The following is a 21,957-nucleotide window of genomic DNA, read 5'->3' on the forward strand; positions in this document are numbered from 1 at the left end:
CACATCTTCTGCTAATCAGCTGCACTTAACTAGGAAAATGTGACTGTCATGTGAAGAACATTACTTCTTCATCATATTTAAACAGCAGTGTCATTGAAAGACTCATGAAGTTTTGTCTGTCTGAGCTCTTGAACAAGATGGAGTGGGCCAGGGAACAATTATTCTTGTCTGGCTACTTTGTAGTGCAAAAAATAGCTTTGAGCTGTGAGAGTGATGTTACCTGCTCCTGATCCAGAAGATCAGGTGACACCTCTGTAGCCCACATTCTTGGCCACTTAATCAGCATTGTCAGGGGTCAAAAAAATAATAAAAAAAAAAAGGCAGGATGTTTGGGCTGTCCTCCAGTATCTGAATTTGAGTCTTTGCTTTTCTATTTGTGCTGTAACATGAGCAAGACTGTTCCTGCTTCGTATCATTATAGGAAGGGTGACTTCATGCCACGGATTATGCAGGAAACCCTTGATGTCTTATGGAACTTGAGATGTTTACTAGTTCTTGTGCCAGCAATACAGAATGAATAGCATTGTGAGTATCATTAACGCCTTAAAGGAAAGGTAACAACTAAATAGATGAACATAATATACATGTAGCTGTTAAGCATATATATGTCTGTCTGTCCTAAGATTTTCTCCTTGACATTGGTCAAGTGCTTCTGTTTCCACACTGCGATCAGACCTCTCTAACGAGTAGTGTTCACAGTCCTCTATCAGCTTGGAATTTTCAAAAATCATTCATCAGAAGTAGCTCAGAGCTCTGGAATACTGGAAATGGATCTGCAAGAGAATGATTAGAAGACAGAGGGTAGCTGAGCCAGTAACATTTCTGCAGTGAACAGTGTAATTACCCACAATCTTTTACCATGTTGTTTTATTTTTTCCCAGTGGGCTACAGACAAATTTCATATTTAAAAATAAAACAAAAACCTTTGCAATGGAGACTGGTTGTATGCATTTCCTATTGATGCACATTAAAACCAATAAAACACCTGTGAAAACTTACAGATTAATTTTTCCCCTTCCACACATCTGCCCATTCAACTGTTTCATTCTTTGACGTCTTTCAGCAGGAATAATTATTTGTCATCTTCTACATTCCTAAGCTGAATTGTGTGTATGTTAGGAACTGTAATCAGATAGTTCTCTGAGGTGATCGAGTTCAAGAAGAGATGCAAGGTATGTTTGTCAGTAAGAAACAATCGGCAAAGTAATTTATTTTTATTTCAGATGCTTCCAATCCCCTTTCCAGCCACAGCTTAGCCTTTAATAAACTTTATTGAAGGCATTCTTGGAATCTAACCACTAGTGAACCTGTGTTTTCTGTCTAGTGTTTTCTCGATGCTCTAGTTCTTTTTTTGTAGTGTTTCTGGACTGTTTTCATACATGCTCCAGTACTAAAACTCAGCAAAACACAGCCAACAGTCCCTGACCAGCCATGCATGGCCCATGTTTTCTATTGTTCTTGCTGGTTTAGCTATTCCCCAGAGCTCAACCGTTTCTTAGATTCACTATAATTACAGCAGAATGGGTATGTCTGGAGGTCAAGCTCTTTCGCCTTACTCCTACTATAACTGGAACTCTTGTGTGTTATTGTGTGATGCACAGAACTCAGTGACTTTGTACCTCATCTTCACTAACACTAGATGGCTGTGGATATATGCATGGGGTTTTCATTTCCCTGTGAGAAAGTCAGGGTTGGGAGTTACAGTTGTATGTCTCAACATGATACTTTACCACACTGCTTTAAATCTGGTATTAGCTGACCAGAGAGATAATTTTATGTCTGCCTAGACACTGCAAACCTAGAAATAATCACCATTAGTATAAGCACTGCTTTATCTGTTCATTTCTGGATATTTAATGACAGATCTACTAGAAGACACATTTTAAAGTTAAATTTACTGTAAGTTAAATCACTTATGAAACTTCTTGAGGTTTGGGTTTTTTTAACAGCTTTTTGGTTACAAAGGTAATGCTTTCAAGAGTAGTCACAGTTTCTAATTTTCAGAAGCTATAACTGCAGCTTTCAGAGAACATAACATTTGCAGAAATTGTGCACACAGGAAAAAATGTAAAATTAAAAACTTACAATTTTTCTTGCAACATACCCCAAGGTTATCAAAGGTTTGTGTAAAGTAACGGGTTTTAGGTAGAAGTCTGGGAAGATCCAGGCAAGTAATAAAAGAGAACGTTCACAATTCAAAAGATAAAAAGTCTGACGTCAGGAAACACAACAATTAATGCTATTCTGCCCCCTTGCGTTAACTTTTGAGGTAGCCGCCTTACCCCCACACATCAAAAAGTTCATGCCCCTTCGTGAAGGTTGCATCACAGAACAAACGCATCAGCGAAAGCGTAGCAGGGCTGTGTCCTGACCACGGAACGGTTGGGACGGTCGCTGGAAATGATACAGCCATGTGCCTAAGCTCGAAGAAGATGCATTATATGTAAAATGAATACAAAATACACGCGAATCATTAATAGGTGTTGTAACTCGAATTACCGTGCGGGGGATGGGTAGAGTTAAGACTTCATATGATAGGAGACTGAAGCTGGCTGTTTACTGGAGTAGCATAAAAACCAGAGGACCTGTGCTGGAAAAACTGGGAATCCAGAAGCTGAGCTCTTGTATTTGTGTTTGCCGGCTCAAACCCTTAATTACATAATCTGGATTCTTGGTTTTACTATTTTATTTGTTTTCCCTCAGGGAATAAACCGGGATTAAATGTGGCAGTTTGCACTTGAAATAAAACTAAAGCTTTCCTTGAAAGTGATAGCCAACAAAAAAACCATCCCCACCTCCAAGAAGACCAGTTTAGAAAACTGGTTTAAAACCAACAAACCCATCCTTGCAGCGTCTTGGACGCCAGGAGCCCAAAGCCCCAAAATGAGAGTGTCAGGCAGCTGAGGCTCGTACAGGACGTCAAAGACAAACGCCAGAAGTCGCAGGCTGTGAATAGTGAAAGGTAACTGCCATTTTAATATGATTTTACATCCATCAGTCACTACCTAACCCTGACAACTCATGACGTCACACTCACAGGGGCAGAAGCTGACTCTGAACCGGGGGGGGGGGCTGAACTAGCGACCTCCAGGGCTCCCTTCCCACCTCCCGCCCTGCCCAGCCGCCCCGAGCCGCTGCGGAGGGGCTGGCCGTACCTGAGGGCTGAGCCAGGCGCTGAAGTGAGGAGTTAGCAGCGCGCGAGCGAGAAGCAGTTTATTTACAGCGCGGTGCCGCGCGTCGCCAGCCCGGAGAAAACCCCATTTACATCCTAATTCCCTTTCGGTACCAGCCGTTGGGTGCGAGGGCAGGGCGCTCCGGCTCCCGCGGAAGGCGGAGTAGCGGCCTCTAACCAGTTCTTCCGACAGGCTCCAGGCTGCCTGCTGAAACAAAACAAAACGATTATGAAAAGCCAGGCGCTTCCCCCTTCTCTTGTATTTATCCTTCCCTGCCCCGGTGCCTCGGAGCAGCGCCAGACCGACGGGGCGGGGGCAGGGAGGCGGCTGCCCCGGGGCCGGGCTGCGCGGGGCGGCGGCGCCTGTTCCCCCAGGGCCCCGCGGTGGCGGCGGGACAGGTAGCCAGGGCAGCCCCAATTTCGACGCCTGCGGCTTTAGCCGGGACCGGCCCGCGGCAAAGTTACCGAGACGCTTGGTTGTGTTTTTTTTTGTTGTTGTTTTCCGGGGGGGTTCTTTTTTTTTGTTGTTGCTGTTGTGTTTTGGTCCCTCCTTCTCTCCCCCGCTGTCCGGGAACTTTCGACATCGCCCCGCCAGGCACGCAGCCACCTCCTCTGCAAACAGAGCCGCTCTAGGGGCAGCGAAGCGAGGGGGTTGGGGGCGGGGGGGGGCCCGCAGCGGGAAGGAGACTCGAGCGCTTCGCCTCCGCAGGCGACCGCCGTAACGAAACCCTGTCAGCGGCGCCCGGCCGCCGGTAGCCCGCGCCGCCTCGCCCTCTAGCGGGGGAGAGCGGCGGCGCCGGCGGCTGGGCGTGACTTTCCGCGCTCCCTTTAGCCTGCCTGCCTGCCGGGGGGGACCGCGAGTCAGTCAGGGAGCCGAGCTAAACCGGGAGTAACGGCGGCGCCGGGCGAAGAGACTTCGGGATTAAGGGTGCCCCCCCCGGGCACCGGGGGAGGCGAGAGGCGCGGAAGGCGTGGGGCGTCCGCGCGGGGAGGCGGCGCGGCCCCTGGGGCGAGGGCAGCGGCGCGGCCGGAGGAAGGCAGGCAAGGAGCCCCCGGCCACTTCGCACCCCTCTTTCCCTGCCCGTAAAAGCGAAGAGAGGGTGAGGAGGAGAAAGCGGCCCTCGGGGCACCAAGTGGGGGAGTCCGGCTCCCCCCTCCCTGCCTGCCCCACTGACTTGGAGGGGGGCTAGAGGGGCGCCTCCTACTTTGGCACACACTTTGGCACTTTGCTGGATCCGGAGCAGGAAGGGGTGGAAATATGGGGAAAGTTGGAACTTGCCTGGTTACTTTGGCCGGACTTTTGCTGGCGGCGGGAGCGCAGACGTTCACAGGTAAGGAGCCACCTCGCCTGGCCCGGGGCCGGGCAGCCCCGCTGCGGGCGGGGGCGACGGCTGAGGGGCAAGGGGGGGGAAGCGCTGCGATGTCGGAGTCAGTTGGGTTTTGGTTTGATTCGGGCTTGGTTTTCTTCTTCCTTCTTTTTTTCTTTATTTTTTCCCCCTCCACCCGTCCCTTTGGCGGGGCTGACACTTCGCAGCCGATGTGTACATGGCGGGGGGGGGGGTTGGGATGGGGAGGAAAGTGTCCGAAGCAGGCGGGGAGGGAGGCGCCGGGATGCCGCTGGGTTTGCTCCCCTGTGCCCTGACGGCAAGGGCGCTGAGAGGAAGGGGAGAGGCCGGCGGGGCTCGGGCAGCCCCAGGGCAAGGCTGGAGGGACGGGCGGGACTCGGGCTCGCTCCGGCGTTTCTCGCCGCCGACTTCCCGAAAGTTTCCCGCTGCCCCGACACGGGAGGCGGAGGGGCGAGGTGAGCCACCTCCGGGCTTCTGTTGCCTTCGCTTCCGCCGCTTCGCTCGGCGACGGAGCAAGGGACGGGGGAAGGAAAACTTGCGGTGCTCTCCGCAGGGGCCGGCGGGTGTCCGGCCACCCTGCCTGCCTGCCTCGCCCCGCCGGTTCCTCCTCGGTCATCCCCCCGAGCTCGCCGCCTTGCGCGCTGCCTGCCGGTGCGGCTGTGAAAGGCCGGTAGCGTCGGAGGTCCCTCGTTTCCTGCAGCCCCCCAAAATCGCTACCGTGGAGAGCAGGGCAGGGCAGGAGCTGCCCGCGTCTGCGGGGTGTCAGGATTCACACCGAAGCGCTCCATCAGCGGCGGGTTTCTGTGCCCTGAAGCCCGAGACCTGCGGGTGGTAATCCTGGTCCCGGGTCCTCTGCCTGCCCACCCCCCTGTCCTATTTATACGCCGGAGAACCCATAATTTCAGACAGAAATTTGGGTTGTGAAATAGGAGTTCCGCGTGCCTGGCTGCACAGAGTAACTTCGGGTTTCTTTGTTTGTTTTGTTCCGAACACGGGGCGAGCGCAACAGAGCAGCACGTTAAATTGAAGACATCTGGTCTTCAGTTCATGCGGAGTGTGCTTTGATCTGGTGGGAAGCAGCGCTTCGGACTTCCCGTGTTCCTCAGGCTGCAGGACAGTTTGTGTTCTGTACCTTACGTGTTGATTCTGTTCAGCACTGTAGCCAAACCCAAGTTTTACAGATGGGAGTTAAAGATCTCTTCTTAAACTTTTAAAAAAAATATTATTATTAAATTAAGATTTTTTTTTGGTTCTGTGTTAGGTTCCAGGGACCTTTTGTGTACGCAGCTGCATTCCCCCTAATGTCTCTCCAGTGTTTTCACTGCAGATGAGACAGACGGTCCCTGAGCAGAAAGATGTTTTCTACTGAGGTGATATATAACAGTGATGAAATCTTTTTCAAATACTCATGTTAGGATGAAGCTATGTTCTGTAGTGAATTATGGAACTGAACTCATGTATATCAGCCCTATAACTCATTAATATTGGAAGCCTGGTGTCCAGACTTCAGTGAGAGCTCCTTCTTTATTAAGATAAATCCATAACTCATTGCTGACCTGCGTGAACTGTTTTACTTCTTGTTTAAAGTTAAGCTAGGGCAACTCTTCCAGTCTTGGTTATTTAAATGAGTTGTGCATGTGATATTCCAGTACTACATTAGGGTCAGCATTTAAGTGCTGTTCATGTTGCTGAAGGACAATCCCACATTAGTGTTAGATTTGTATCTGCTGTATTCATTTCCGCTGCTGAACGCTGGAGAGAACTGTGACATAAACCACAAACAACTCAGCGATGACCTGTGCATGCAGTTATTCAAAAGGTGTGATTCCATCCCTTCCCAAGTACTGGATAACAGAGGCTGCAATTTAGGCACCTCAGCGAGGTTGCAGAGGATGTCACGGGGTACAGAATCTGGCCTGCCTGCTCCCCGTGTGTGTGAAATACTGAATATAAAGGTTATTTGTGAAGATGCATATACATATTATTAGTTGGTTGGGTTTTTTAATATTGATTCTTGGTACTCACTTGGAACAAAATTGACAAAACTTCCGTTTTTTTTGTAGTTCACCGTTTGAAGTGTGTGCTTGGGAATTATTTTTACTTTGGGGGAAAAAAATGCTGTTGCTTTTGTTAAAAGCCTGATGCGTCAGAGTCACAGAAATTAAATTACAGAAAAAAAATCTGTCCTTCAGTTGGGTAGTTATCTTTTGTAATAGCTGTCCCTTGTTGCAGATGGAGTTACATGACTAACCTATAAAAAGTTTACAAACAAAGAAAAAAAAGAAACAAAACCCAACTCCACACATGTTCTAAGCAAAGAATAGCAGTGGGTGGGCTAAGTAATCTGTGGCATTTATAGTTCCATTTTTATTTTTACCCTTTTCTAAGAGGACTGATTTGTTTTACAGAGATTGATTCTAACTTCACGTCAGCCATTGTTTTATTTGAGTTTCTTATTTAGAAAATAATCTTACTGCAAGATCAGATCTTGGCTTTTTAAGGTCTGGGAGCTTTCAAGTAATCTTTTGAAAGCAGCTTAACAGTTAATAACAATGAGATTTTCTCTGAGTCCTTAACTAAAGATTTTTAAAATTATGGATTCATCAGTTCAAGAAGCAAATGGTTTCAAGAATTTAAACTCAAGACATGGTACTAAAAACATTGTCTTAAATGGACAGTGTTGCTGAAGTTGTTTTTTTGGGTTTTTTTAAGTAGCTGGGGTCTTTCTGTAACAGCAGTTTTTTTTGGTTTTTGGTTTTTTTTTTTTAGTCTTTGAGAAACTGAAGCATGCCTAATTTGGCTGTGTTTTGTTTATAATTTCAACCTAAATGTTAAAATATCATCTGGGCCCATGCAAAGACTGAATGCTAACGTTACAGAAGTTCCTGAAATGTGGTATTTCTGCCATACGAAATCCCACCTGACTTCACCGTGTCCCTTTTCCATCTCCCTTGTAGATTATTCAGGCTAGGGAAAGCAATCCACTCCTCTAAGGGATTTAGGTCAAACATAGAGATGTGGAAAGTTAGAAGGGACGTTGTAAGCCTAAATATTTGGCCTTACACAAAATGAAGGGTCTGGATGAGATGAGTTCTGTCAAGTACCAAAATGGGGAATTGAAATTGAAGGCAGGGAGATGCTTAATAGAGCTCAGAATCTGTGTTTATGAAGCCATCGTATTCAGGTAGATGTAAATTTGCACACAGCCTGAATTCTGAAATTGGCGTTTCTTGCTTGTAACCTGAATCTGAACAAGGGAGGGCTATTATTAGGCTGTTATATCCTCTTCTGCTATGGAAAGTGACAAGGATGTATGTTAACACACTCTTTTTATGGTACTGGTTTTAAAAATGTGAAGGTTTTTTTCCCTGAGAAAGGATGAGTCCTATTGCAGTCAGAGAGATACGGACAGACTGACTACATGTGCTTGTAGAAGACCATTCCTAATGAACTTTACACCAGGACCAGTGGCAATTACAAGAGGAATGTAACAAAAATTTCTGTAAAAAAAAAAAAATACTTTACCTAGTGACTAGTAAAGGTTTTACGTTGAGAATATTAGTCTTCGAGCTAATTAATGGATTAAAAATGGGAAAAACTTGCATTCTGAATAGATGTTGTGTCTTGCTAATCTGTTTCATTTTCGTATGTAGGCACTCCAAAAACAAGAGTCGCATTTTCCAAAAACAGATGTAAGGAAGAAGTTTGACACACCAAAGTTGAAACTTACTGTGATGATGTTGATGTGTGGTGACTGTAGAGAGGGAAGATGAAAAGAAAGAATATAGGTTAAGTCTTCCTAGGTCCTATCCTATCTGAAATGAAGCTTCTGGCAGTCGGAGCAATGTATAGAAAATAAAAAGTTTCTGGTGTAATTAGCTGTTTAAAGAGATTTATCAGAGCATTCAGTATCTGTGTTTGGAAGTCTTTAGTAACTCTTCCATTCACTTTATCAGCAAAGACCTCAAAATGCATTTATATTTAATTTTAACGAATTCTGCTTTTGCTTGCATTGTTTATTCCACCTGCTTTCTTTCGTCTCCACCCATCCATCAAGTCCATATTCCTGCATTTCCTGAGGCAAGTAACATATGCTAGTGAACATGCAGCTTTATTAGTGGCAGACACAGTTGTCAGATAATCAACAAAACCATTCCAGTTAAGTTCATAGTGTGGACTTGGCCTCACTAAACAGAGAGAACTGTGGGGGGAAGATTCTCAAACCAATTTTCTTGCGGTCTGGTGAATGACCGTCTTGATTTGTGTTTATACTTGTAGTCCAACCAATTAAAGGAAGCATGTTGAAGAATCAGCTTCTAAATATGTAATTTAATTTTTGTAAATTTTTTTTTTCTTTATTTTGACAGTTGAAATAAAGTTTGTGTTCCTCTCAAAACTGGATTGTACTTTGGAATGCTTCAGGTTAAAATGAGAGCTTTGGAAGTGGCACAGTTTATAAAAACGAAAGTAAATTTAAAAAACAACCCACCACACAGTTTCATTTAATTATTCCTGTATTGTTCTAGTGTCAAAACTTAGTGATAAAACCTTATCAGAAATTAAAAATAAATCCTACAAAATATTACGAGGGTATAATAACACTGGGGAGAAAATCCTGTGATGTTTATTTGGTCTCATGATTTATCAGTTGTCAGAATCCATGAGCAAAAACCAAGAGATCACAGTGTCCTGAAACAATATAACAGCATATAATTTATGAAAAAATAATGTATTTGGTCCTCACAGAAGTTGCTAGATTGACAGCTAGAGAGACCAAATCCTCAGGCAAATCACAACACATTAGGATAGAGTGAGTGAGCTTCTGAACTCCATCCCACTAATGTCACTTGTGCCTGACCTGAACAAATGTGGAGATTGTTGATTTTTACATATACACTCGGCCGTACACCGAGACGGTCAGTGAATGTGTCAGAACAGCCTCATTGCCAATGGCCAGGTCGGCGTTACACCTTACCGCTGAGACAACTGGCTCACTTCACATCACACCCTAGACTCAGCTAGGGGAAGATAATCAGTGTAGGCTTGATAGACCAGAGTCTAGTGATGTTGTGGGGTCAGGATCTGTGAACTGATCCCGTATTTCACACACTGCAACTTTATGCTAAAGGAAATGCTATTTGAGAGGGAGATCTCTCTTGTTTACCGCTCATTGGTATCACTATCAAAGACTTGAAGTAGCCTCATCAATAAGTTTTAAAGATGTTTCACCAGAAAATGACGTGTTCGTGAACCTTTCAGCTCACTTTTACGACTGTTCTGTAAAGAAGTATTTCTGAAAATTTTCTCAGAAGTAAAGTGTTGGATAATGTGTGAATGCAGCTGAATTATCCACTCAGTTTCTTTAGGAAAAAGTGATAGTGTCATCTTTATTTAATTTTACTGATAACTTCCAGATCTGTATTTCTGATTTCATGGGAAATGTTATACATGTATTAAAAAGGATTTCAGGAAACCAAATACAATTTGGAGCATATGGTCATATATTTAGAGGAAGAAGAAAAAAAAAAAGTCTAGCAACAAATTTTACGGTGTCACTTTATCCATCCCACTACGTTCACATACTTCTTTCAGATTCTTCTTGTGTCTTCGGGAGTTTTGCCTGCTGTGATCTGCTGCTGATCACTAGGTGTAGCTGCATCTCTAAATCCACTTTTCTAAGCGTAGAAAGAGGAAGGTCTGTAAACTCTGCTTTATGAGAATGTAGGTGTATTTGGAGCTGGGGAGGTGTGAAAATATAGGATGGATTTTTGTGACCTGGAGGATTTGAATCCATTGGTGGCTTGTTCGCACCGGTTTGGTTATAATACAAATGAACTTTTGATAACTTCTGAAAAGGATTATTTTAGTATCAGTGTTAGTATTGAACAGAAGGATGAATGAATGATCTACTATAATTAAAAAACCTCATAATTAAATGCATGAAATTACAAAGAAATCGTCAGTACTTTCGTCGTGGTTTCCATGTGAGAGTTATTGCTATAGAGATCTGATAAGGTTTTATCTTGACCGTCTCGATTGATCCTTGTCTTGAAGCAAAGCTTAAGTGTTGTGTGAGTATATGTCTTCTCACAATCTTTTAAGAAGGCTTCTATTCCATTAAAAACCATTGTTTTTCAGAAATTTTGTTGCTGTCAGTGGAACTCTGTACTGCTTTTGTGTAGGGTTGGGTTTTAAGCCTCGTGACTTCCATTAATGTTACCAGAAGGTACAGAGGATAAGTTCCCACACATGCTTTAAAAATGAAGCAAAGACATTTCCGAGAAGAATAACAGTAAAAACAAAGGTGTATTTATGCCTCCAACACATACTCATGTTCCATAGCTGCAGGGAGTAGGAAAGAAGTGCCTCAGCCAGAAGCATCTGACTCCACAGCAACTCTTTGCTCCAGTTAGGAGCAATGGTAGGAAACAAAGCGATGACCACATTTGTTCAGACAAAACCTAGTCACTGTTAGCAGGAAGGAGTTCTGAAAACTGGTGAGAATTAGTGTGTTTGGAGGGGGTAAAGGTGGGAAGGAAGGCATAACATTTTATAGAAGTGTAGGAAATGAAACTTCTGGAAGAGATAATGCTCTAGAAAAAATGCTTAAGACCTAAAGGCAGCTAAATTACATCTGGAGAACATAAATGGATTTATAATTATTCACATTTTCTTATTTTTGTCATCTTAGTTTTGAACGTTTGTCTTTAATAATATATTCAAGACTTGAATATGTCTTCTGACAGCTTTACATAGCAATAGTTGATTATCTTTACACATATGATTAAGTGTAATGATGTTAATGAATTTTTTTCTTTTCTGTTGAATGGTGTAAACCCAACATTTTGCTTATGAGTATGTTTGGTTTCCTCCTCCTTCCTCCCTCCCCTCCCACCTCCCCAACCTCCACCCCTCCCAATGTAATCTGCCCTGCTTTAGAGACCAGTAAGTTTTGGTTACAGTAGGGTATTTTGAGGGGTAGAATAGCCTTCCTCCACGTGTCCCCCCTCCTTTATTTTTCAATGTTAAGTTATTATAAATATCTTTTACAGCCCTGTTTTGTTAATCACAAGAAATGTGGTTTTGCTTTAGAATAACTAAGAGCTAATTACCTCTTTCATCACTTCAAGCTCTTCATCTTTGAGGAGAATGAAATAGAGCATCACATGCCTGTATTACAGCAGGGGTTTTGTTTTGGGTAGGGGTGTTTTATGTTTATGACAGTTATTTTGGGGAAGTTTTCAAAAAAATTGTGCTTTATTATCTTCATTTTTACTACCTGTTTTATCCTTAACTCTAAAATCAACTATTGCTTAAGCTTTTTATTTTTGAAAGTAATATAAGGATAGAATACTTTCATATGCGTCGCTTCGTTGTAATTCTGTAGTACGTAAAGGTAGGCTGATTAGATGAAAGAACTGTTTAGTTGTGCTGATGAGATTCTAATACAAGATTGAGGAAGATATTACAGGAGTTTCTGTGCTCTTTTAGGTGGATGGATAGTGGGCCAGTAAGTCTTGAGGTTTTGATAATGAAGTTTTTCTTACAGGTAAATGAATAGTGAGAGGGGCTTTTCACATCTCTTTTTCTGGTGAATATAGACTAGACTGGGTAAGCAATGTCTATCCATAGCATGCGCACTCCTCTACTGGTGTATATGCTTGTAATGACTGCACTAGTTTGTATGTTTGTGTCCTAAAAAGTGGATGAATTTTTTTTGTTGTTGTTGTAATTCACTATTTTTTTGCATTTTTCATGGCATACTTGCAGCAGAGGCAGTTGCAGTGTTTCTGGGCTTTTTGTCCTTTTTTTTTTCTTTTCCTCTTTTTCGTTTCACAATTCCTCATTTTGGGGGCTGATGCTCAGTAATTCTACTGTGGATGATACAGTAATTCATGACCAAAAAATGGTCATCTACGTGCATGTTTTAAAGTTTTGCTTCTAGAGTCTGCATGGTTTCTGAGGGTATGCAGAAAACAAGTCTGTAGTTTTGAAAAAAGAATATTACCAGATTACGTCTCAATGAGAGGCTGAGATTTCCAAAAGGGATTTACACTGTCCTCTACCTGTGTACAAACCCCTATTCACCTCACTTCTGCTATTTTCATGTTCATAGGCTTTTTACTGTTTGTTAAAACAGTTTAGCTAACAGTGGAAAACAAACATGAAAGTCAATTGCCATCTCAATGAACTGTGTTAGACCCCAAATCAGACATAACTGTTTTCTCCGTAGTTGTTTGGTACCGTTTCTCTCTCTCTCTTACATGGTTTGTGTTTCATTAGAAGAGAAAAAAAAAATCATTATTACCTATTTCCTCTTCCATCCTTCTAGTAAATAAAATAATTATGAGAAGTTTTATGTTTCCTAACAACCCTACAGCCTGGTCGGGGTGTGCTCACAGGCTAGGTAGAAATCTGTGAGCAAAAATATTTGTTTCAGGGTTTGATGCTGTTTGCATATCTGTATGGAACTATACATAATATATTGTAATTACTGTGATGTGCTCCTGAATTACACTGATTGACAGAAACCAGTGTTGTGAATATTACAATTTTTGGAAGTTACTTCCATTTTGATAGTCTAAGATCTCTTTTACTTAACTGTTTTAAGATGTGTCATATAATCTTAACCAGGAAATTATTTGCTGTCCGTGAAACTTTCTGAGATTTTTCTGGTTCCGTGTTGGGATGACATAGCTTAACATGAATCATATCACTGGAGCACAGCATGAGAAAGATATTTTAACTCCTGTTGTAATAGTCAGTTGCTTAGTGATCAGAACTCCTACGTAGGTATGGAAGACCTGAATTTACGTCTGCTTCAGCATTTGACTCTGACATAGTTGAGCATCTTCACAGCCAGGCTTTTCTGTTGTTTTTGTGGGTTCTTGTTTAGTTTTGACTGGTACGATTTTTTTTCCTGGTTGAAAAATCTGCTAAACTTCCATTTAAAAAAAAAAAAATGGGGGGGGTGGGGGAGGTGTGTTTGACAATTCAGACCCCCCCGATGTATTTAGAGAAATTCTACAGCAGTTATTTGTCACCACCCATAACTTTATTTTTCCCCAGAAACTCAATAATGTGCTTAAATATGGTCACATGTCTAGGAGGCAGAGACAGTTGTGGGCATTTCCAGGAACCATAGTACTCGGTGGGGTAGTTCTTGTGTTAATGACTGAGAATTGCTACGGCTTTTTTTTCCTTTAATGTTAGCTTTTCTGAATTCTGCAGAGTAGATGAAGATGATTTTACAAAGCACTGCATTCAACACTTTAATACAAGCATTTTACATAAGGTATCGCTGAAGCTGTTTTTCTTTTTAACTTCTGCAGAGACAGCTATTACTGAAGTAATTTCTCAGTTATGTAAAATAAATTGTTGTCCTGGTAATGATTTTAAGGCAGTGTGCAGTTGGTGCCCTCTTTATGTGTCTGAGAGATGTCGTCTTGATTCGGTCCTAGCTCAGGAGAAAACCTTTGCAAGCAGCTTTCTAAATATGAAAGCAGCCTTTTGGGGTTACATCTATAAGTGTCACAGGAAACCAACCAAACCAAAACACAATTTAAGTTAATATTTATTTAAAATCGTAGAGGTTGATAATTCAGAATGAAGCCTGTATATTGCCCAACATTACTACCTTATGTTTATAGTGACAGCAAAGCACATGGATTGAAGACCACATATAAAGTTCATGAGGGGTGTTTTATTTATTTTTACTTTGTTGTTAGAATTGCCTACATAAATCTAAGCTAGTAAGGGATTTATGTGAATTAGCCTAGTATTTTCAGCTGAGGATTCGGAAAACACTGGGGTTTGAGTGTTTATTTAAAAGTGTTTGAGACAAGCACACACCTTCTAGAGCAAACATGCATTGAAATTGCATAGGGCACAGGAGCCCAAGACAAGTTGAAATAGACTCTTCACTAATAAAAAAACCGGCTTCTGCATCAGCCATGCAGCAACAGCAGATCGGATTGGGGTTTTCAAACGAGTCTCGCAGAAGCTTCAGAGCTGGATCTTCCCATGTACAGTTGCTTAACAGAAAGTTGGCTTGTCCACTAGAATCCACTAGAATCTTTGCATCCCAAATATTGGAGAGTTAAGTGTTGCCCACATTAAAAACTTTACATGGCCACAGAAAGGCATGAACATAAAAATCTGTAAAACATTCTTCAGGCTGTAGGCCAGTATCGAGCGTAAGATTAATAGCCCCTTAAGAAAAATGCTCCTCAGCTACTTCTGTTCTATTTTCAACGACAGACAAACAAACTGCACAGCTTGTGTGTTCACTTGCTGGCAGATCCATTGCTAAATGTGCTCTTTGGCCACATTCACCTGTACCTTCGTCACTGGGAGTCGTGGAAGTGCATGGTGGTATTTCTGAGTTGGGATTAGGGGTGTGAAGCCTTAGGGTGCTGCCTATATTCAGACTGAGAGGATAAAGACCAGGCTTGGTCTGGCTGTATCTCCAAGGTCGCTTCAAGGGGAATCAAGTAACATAAATTGCACATGCATTGTGTTCTGCTTTTGAATTCTTTCTCTGATTTCTAGAGAGAAACAGGTATGGTCGTTAGATGTCTGAATTCTTATTTTGGAAGATACCTGTTATGACTTAGTGATGAATGGAAATAGAAAGCAGCTGTGGACTCATTCTGGCATGAGCTGGGAACAGCTTTGGAAGTTTTGGTTACCTGCCATGGGTTGCAGCCTAGGCTGCAACATGGAAGCTAGTACTTTGAAGTTACTGCTTGGCTGTGAGTTCTGTTGTGTTCATTGCTGATGCGTAGCCCAAACTCAACAGTTTTGTAATGAAAACTGTCTGCATTTTTGAAGATCTCAATTTCAAAATGAATATAAACTCACAGCTTCCTGAGTTGGTCCACAGTAAATCTGCCTTGGTGAAGTAGTACCTGACAGGCTTGTTTGCTTCAAATCAGTGCCTGCAGTGGGTGGTTCACAGGAATTTTGCAAACTGCAGTTTGGGAACCCCTCACCCACTGTGAGTGAGAAATCTCACTTTTCCAGAACTGTCTCTGTTAAAGCCTTCACAAACCACAGAGTGCCGTGCTAGATTTGCAGCAGTGAAAAAATTAATTCTGGCTTGTATGCCAGAATTAGATTATGTGTATTTCTGGACCTTTGGGAGCAGAACTGGAAAAAAAAAATCAGATCCGTATGCTTGAAACTGGCATTGAGCAAATATGTGACATTCACCAGCCACCCCATTCACATGATTTCAGTGCTTTGACTCTACACAGTGGTCTAGCAATAAAAGAAAGAATTGGCCAATTATAGTAATCTGGTAGAGCTGTGTACTCTGGAATTTTGTGCACAGGAAGAGGGAGGGTTCTTACCTGCTCTCAGTTCTGTCTAAAATTGCACTTCAGTACCATCTATTCCACAGCAAATAACATACATATTTAACAAAGCTGTTAACCACCAGGCCACCTTGAAGAATATATTGCTTACCTGCCACCTCCTGTGTTCTCTCCATCTCCTTTTCTCTGTTAATTTCTGCCCCTCATCACCACCTTCCACAAAACGCAGAACATTTGTGCCTTTCTCTGCCACCTCTATCCTTTGGGCAGCTGTGACTGAGCCTGGAGGAGAGCCGAGGCTGGAGGAAGGTAGCTCTAGTGAAGATAACCCTGTGGTGCCATCCGCTACTCTGCTGCCCTTAGTTTGGAGATTGATGTGCATGTTTTGAGAAAACCCCCTTGGGGGAGGGGGAGTGGAGGCTGTGATAGAAGCTTCGAGACAGAATTTGTGACTGCCTGAGTATTACTCATAATAAGTTTGGGTTTTGGTTTTGCTTTTCTTTTCTGAGGCAATTCAGATCAGAATGGTCCAGTGCATGTGCTGACACACATGCCAGCAAAGCGTGTGCTTATGGAGTCAGTACTGTAAGCGGGTAAAGTTTAAGTCTTTGCACTGAATGTAGTCACACTTGAAAGAAACAGCAGGCAGTGGTAGTGGAGAATGAGATACCATGGCCAGATCTAGATTTCAGACCAGATGGACGTTATTCATAATATTATTTGGGTGCGAATAGTTTTTACTAGAGTGTGAAGTAAACTGATGAAGATTGTTTGTTTGTTTTTACAAGCTAAAAAGAATTAGTAATACTGTTACTATATATACAAACACAAGCTCAAAACCTAAAACTGAATACAGTGAGTTTGGGGTGTGCTACGAAAATAATTACAGAAAGCTCCTGTTGACATAATAATTGCAAGTAAATCAGGTGTTAATACAAGTCAGCATGAACACACCAAGATCAGCATTTTGTAGAAATGTAGTTACACACACAGGTTTCTGGAAATTGAAACACCAATTTTTGGACACAGCAATTGAAATTTTTGTTCCTCGGTAACAGGTAAGAGTGGCTTTTGCCTACTCAGCCTGCCTTTGAAAATTTCTCTGCTATTCTTTTCTGTGTGGACAAAGTGTCACTAAGTTGTATGCTAGAGTTATTGGCTCTTTTCTGAAGCTTTCAAGCACTGTTTATAGGGAGAGGATCATGCATATTCTTGTATTATGAATGGCTGCTTCCTTTCTTTGGTGCAGAATAACTATTCTGTGCAAAGATTTGGAAAATGACTGTTTCTTTATTCAAATCCTGCAGTTAACTGTTGCATAATAGCCATACCTTGGGTTAACCCGTGTTTTGGCCATGCCGACATGCTCATTTTGGCCCTTTTTTCTGACATGGACTTCTAATGAATTTAAATACATTGCATTGTATTCTGTGCTATGAGTACATATTTTTACTAGTTAAAATTGTACTTTGAGTTTGAAAGTTCCCACTCTATACTTATTGTGGAAATTATTAACGTGGTTCCTCCTTATGAAAGGTCAGTCAGTATGTGAGCAGGATGCTGGCCATGCTCCCAACATTCTGTACAGTGCAATGTATGCTCTCCTGTGCATAAGCTGAAGTGGTCTATTAAAGCATTCAAGTTCTCCCATGCATACTGAGAGCAGAAGATTCCTTCTTAATCCTCGTATGGCTGATGTCTCTGCTGGAGTGTTAATAGATAGTCTAATTTGTGAGCTAAATTACTAATTGTATTATGAGTCTAAACCTTATTAAGCCTTTTGTGTAGAATTAGATCACAGAGCTTTGAGTAGCTGAATACTGGTTGGGTTCTGTCTCCAGAGCAAGTTTTACTGGCGTCTTTTCTTCAGAGTGGCATTGCTGTGAGACTGCAACTGCTTTCTTTTGCTGCCTATCAACAGAATCCGAAGTTTGAAAAGCAGGGTGACTTTGAGGGTAGCTGAAGATTTCCGAGTGGGGTCTCAGTTACGTATTTAACTGAAGTTGTGACATGATTTGGAATATTAAAAGGTCACCCTGATCTTGTGTATGTACACTCTGTGGAGATCCAGCTATATGGGAATTGTTGAAATTGTGCAAAAGCTTTAAAATGGCTGCATTTACACAACTGGATAATGAGTTTGGTAGAGGTGTATTCCTGCACAAAGCTCAGATAGATGAAGTCTAAACAACACTTGAGGTAGATTTTTATTTCCAAAAATGTTCATTAGTCAGCTAGAGATGTAGGATACTTCCCCCGTCACTCAGCTGTGCTGCTAGATTTCATGAGCATCCCTCATGTGTTTCTGTGCAAATGTAGCTGGGTCAACTGAGACTGTTCTCAGAGGTGGTTCATGCTCCCCATTTTGACTTTGCAATGGAGTCAGCTTGCTAATGCAGCCTGGTTGGAGATGGAGCTGATTGCCTCCAGCAGCACATCAGTAATAAACGAACAAAGTGGGACTTAATGGCTTTTTGACATTACTTGCAATAAATTTTTATGTTGACGTGGAAGATGGCGGTGAACTGTTGTACCTTTGATACAGGAATATTGCACCCATGGTAATTAACTTCTGTTAGAAGAAAATATTCACAGCTACTCCATACGCTTCCCTGTGTATGCATGAGATAGAATTGCAGGGGTATCAAGTTTGACTCTGTACGCTCTATACACAACAGCGCTCTTAAGATGCGGCGAGAAACTGTTTTTATTTTATACCTGAAGCTATCAGGGCCCCGCGTGTACTTAATGGCCTTGCTTTTTACTGTTGTAAATTAATGCCACTTGAAATGCATGGACAATAAACGAAAATAATAGGATATACAGCCTCTGTCACATCATCTTCTATTTTTAAAGAGCTCTTTCTTTTTCTGCACCACATTTAGTACTATACTTTGTAGACTATATTAATAAAAAAAATTGGTGTCTATCCTGAGAGAGAAAATGCAGAGGGCTGTGCATTGTTCTGTTCCATGTGCATTGGTTCTCTCAAGCTACAGGCTGCTTATGCATTATGTTACTGATAGTAGAGCAGCCAAAAGTCATTGCTAAGACCTGACTGTCCTCAGGTGTGTCTGTAGAAGCCCGTATTTATTAGGGGTTTCTGTGTAGCTCCCAAACTGGTTATCCTGCTTACTAAAGTATTTTGGTAGGTGAACAGTTTTGGCTAGAATTTTTTGTGAAACGTTCAAAACCTCTCTTGTGTATTTATCCAAATGCAGTATGTATTGAGGCCAAAGCTTAAGAGCACTACGTTTGGAATTTCTGCTGAAGGGAGGCAATCATGCTGAAACTCATGATTTATGACCTTTTTGGTATCAAATGTGAGTCTCACTGGCTTAGATTTGCCAATGCAATAATTTCAGGATCCAGGAGTGACAATGTCAGAGTTTTTTGCATGCTTTCATAGGTGTGGCTAGCACTGTAGTGACTGTACCAAATCAGGCTGCTGCTACTGCAGCAGAGAGTAACATAGGTCTTTGAGGCACTGAGTTTGTTAGAAAGGCTGGACTAATGTTATCAACATCACAGGCCTAAACTTGATGGCCTGGGAGGGACTGAAGGCTACGCAGTTCATGTATTTAAAAAGGCAAGTGAATTCCTGCATGCCCATCCTGAGATCTCTAGTCCCTTGTAAGAAAGGATTTCTCACACACCCTCTACATACTTGGCCTTGTTTTCGGTCAGGTAAAGCACTGGTGGTGGGTGTTATGCAGGAAACCGGTTATCTTACTGTTCCCTTGTGTTGGCAGTGGTTTGTAGGTTGATCAGGCAGATGCTGTTTCTGATTGACTTACTGCCCTGGTTCCGACCGGGACAGAGTTACCTTCCCCAAGCAGCCAGCACAGGTGAGCTGAGTCAGCCACATCACCTGACATCCCTCCCCTATAAAGGGGGCTGGTTGAGGAGGGGTGGCTCTAGGGCAGTCTTGGTGTGGCCGGGTCGGTAAGTGCTCGGTGTTACTCCCCAGTGCGCGTACTCTGCTGCGGGCTTTGTTGTTGCTCCCCTCTCGCGGTTACCCCCACCGCGGGGTCTGTCTGTTTGCCCTCCGGAGGGTGGGCTGGGTGAGCGGGCTGAACCTCGAAGCTTGGTTGTGTAGGAAAGGGCAGGGCAAGGCTGTCAAGGCCCTCTCTGTCCACATCCCTGCCTGCTTGCTCTGCTTTCCTCCCTCTGTAGACTGCGCTTGAAAAGTACTTTATGAAGCGTGTCTTTCTGTTTTGACTTCTGTAAAATAAGCTCGGTGCTTTTCTTAGTCTGGCCTTGAATGGTTTTGTTTGTTTATGAGCTTTATTTAATTTAGTTTTTTCCCCTAGGATGAGAAGCATTAGCCGAACATCAGTAGTGTTCCTGTGGTTGTTTCCTTTGTATTCTTCTTTTTTTTTCAGAAGGCCAGGTTCCCATGGAAAATGGGAAGAGCAAATCAGGAGGGTCGGCAGTTACTTTGCATCACTGTTAAGTACACCTGTCTCCTACCGGAGGTAGTACAGCAGAAAACAGGTGTGGTGGCACTGTGTATAATGGCTTCCTTTTCAAGTGCAACTACTGATTTAAACAAGTAACTAAGTGGCTGGTTAATTGATTTTTTGAGAACTTATGTGCTTGAATGTATTGTTATACTGTTCCTCTATATGGGGAATGGAATATGGATCTGTTTTCAGATGGTGGCATTTGAAGTTTTTATGTTCCCCTTGGTGCTTTTCAAAGCATTTCAGACACAGTGCTGGATCTGATCTCTAGGTGGGAAAAGCTACCTCCACTGAAGTGTTTGAGACTCTTTTTTTCAGCTTCTTGAGGCTGTGAGGGGATAGGTTCCAGTAAATAGCGAGAGGCCAGAAGAGCTGTAGGTATGGAGCAGCCAAGGACTTTGGTCACAAGGGTCTCTGTATATTTCCACACCTGTGCTCCATGTGATGACTTTATTTCATGAACTGGGATAGAAATTAAATTTTAGAATATGAGTTTGAGTAAAAATACCTTTAAACCCTCGACATAGTGGCTGATAACGTTAGGAGAGTATGAGAGGTATGGTACTTCAGTAACAAGGAGTCATAAATGATTGGTGGCTTCAGGAGAAATTTTGTTATGAGTGCCTTACATCCTAGCCTGCTGGTCCATGTTGTTAATCTTGATCAGGATGGTCCCAGCTTGGTACCGTGGAGCCTGGAGTTCAGTTTTGAGATTTATTTTGGGCAGCAATTTTCTTAATCCATAGCCTATTCTATCTTTTTACAGCAAAGGTTACTTCTGCCTTCTACTGCTCTAGAGCAAGAGTTTACATTAGTCTCCTTTCTTCATGTCTACATACTTTCAACATCAGTTCTTCAGTGGTGGGAGAAGTGTGTTTGTCTGGTTTGGGTTGCAGATATCTGGGGAAGGGGAGACTTAGGCGTGCTTAAAGAACAAATTGCCTGTCCCCTGTTAGGTTGTGCCCATCCAGTGGGTGATGGCGTATCAGTGGTTCAAGTCAGGAATTAATAGTTGTGGTTTTGAAGAAGTTATGTGGTTGGTTTTTTGGTTGTTTGTTTTCTTTTTCCTGTAAATAAAGTTTTGTGATTATGTGGGGAGAGGGGGTGAGGGGGGTGTGCAGTTGCAAGATAACTACCTACTTTACAGTGATAATTATGGTGTATTTTACATATTAATAGGGAACGTTCTGTTGCCACGGGCAGAATCTCCCAGTGGGAGGTAGAGGAGAAAGCTGTTTCAGAAGCAGAGCACGATGGAGAAACCTGGCTCGGCACTGTGCGTGGCAGTGCGGGAGTCGGTATTGTGTGCTGAAGCTGGGAGGGCTGCTCTGACAAACCTTGAAGCATTGCATCTTTGCCATGGAAGAAACTAGTGCCGCACAGGCTCAGCGGATACTAAGCTTTGAGCTAGGGAATTTGTTCTAGAAGTTTTCCAGGGATTACTACCATTGTCACTGTGAAATGCGGGGACAGTTTGTGCATGGACATGAGGCTTTATAAAAGCATTGCAAACTAAGAGCTTTTCAAGGTACATTTAGTTGCAGTGCTTTCCTGTTTAGACTTGCTTATGGTCTTCTATATTGCACTTATGCTGTGGGAGTTTGAGAGCTGTGGCCTTGGTGTTTATTCCTAAAGGAGGGAACACTTGTCTATTA

At 42.7% G+C, this 21,957-nt stretch overlaps 1 protein-coding gene across 1 annotated transcript in view; it reads left to right on the forward strand.

Moving 5' to 3' along the window:
• Positions 1–4,430: 4,430 nt before the first annotated feature.
• The window catches only part of PTPRM (protein tyrosine phosphatase receptor type M), a gene marked incomplete at its 5' end in the record, with an annotated part of 481,602 nt that continues 464,075 nt past the window's right edge, over positions 4,431–21,957 (forward strand). The window contains one exon of the mRNA XM_084260019.1: positions 4,431–4,503. Coding sequence (XP_084116145.1) covers positions 4,431–4,503 — 73 coding nt within the window. The remainder of the gene's footprint in view (positions 4,504–21,957) is intronic.

This window comes from Gallinula chloropus (assembly GCF_964237585.1).
Source record: "Gallinula chloropus genome assembly, chromosome: 2".
NCBI lineage: Eukaryota > Metazoa > Chordata > Aves > Gruiformes > Rallidae > Gallinula > Gallinula chloropus.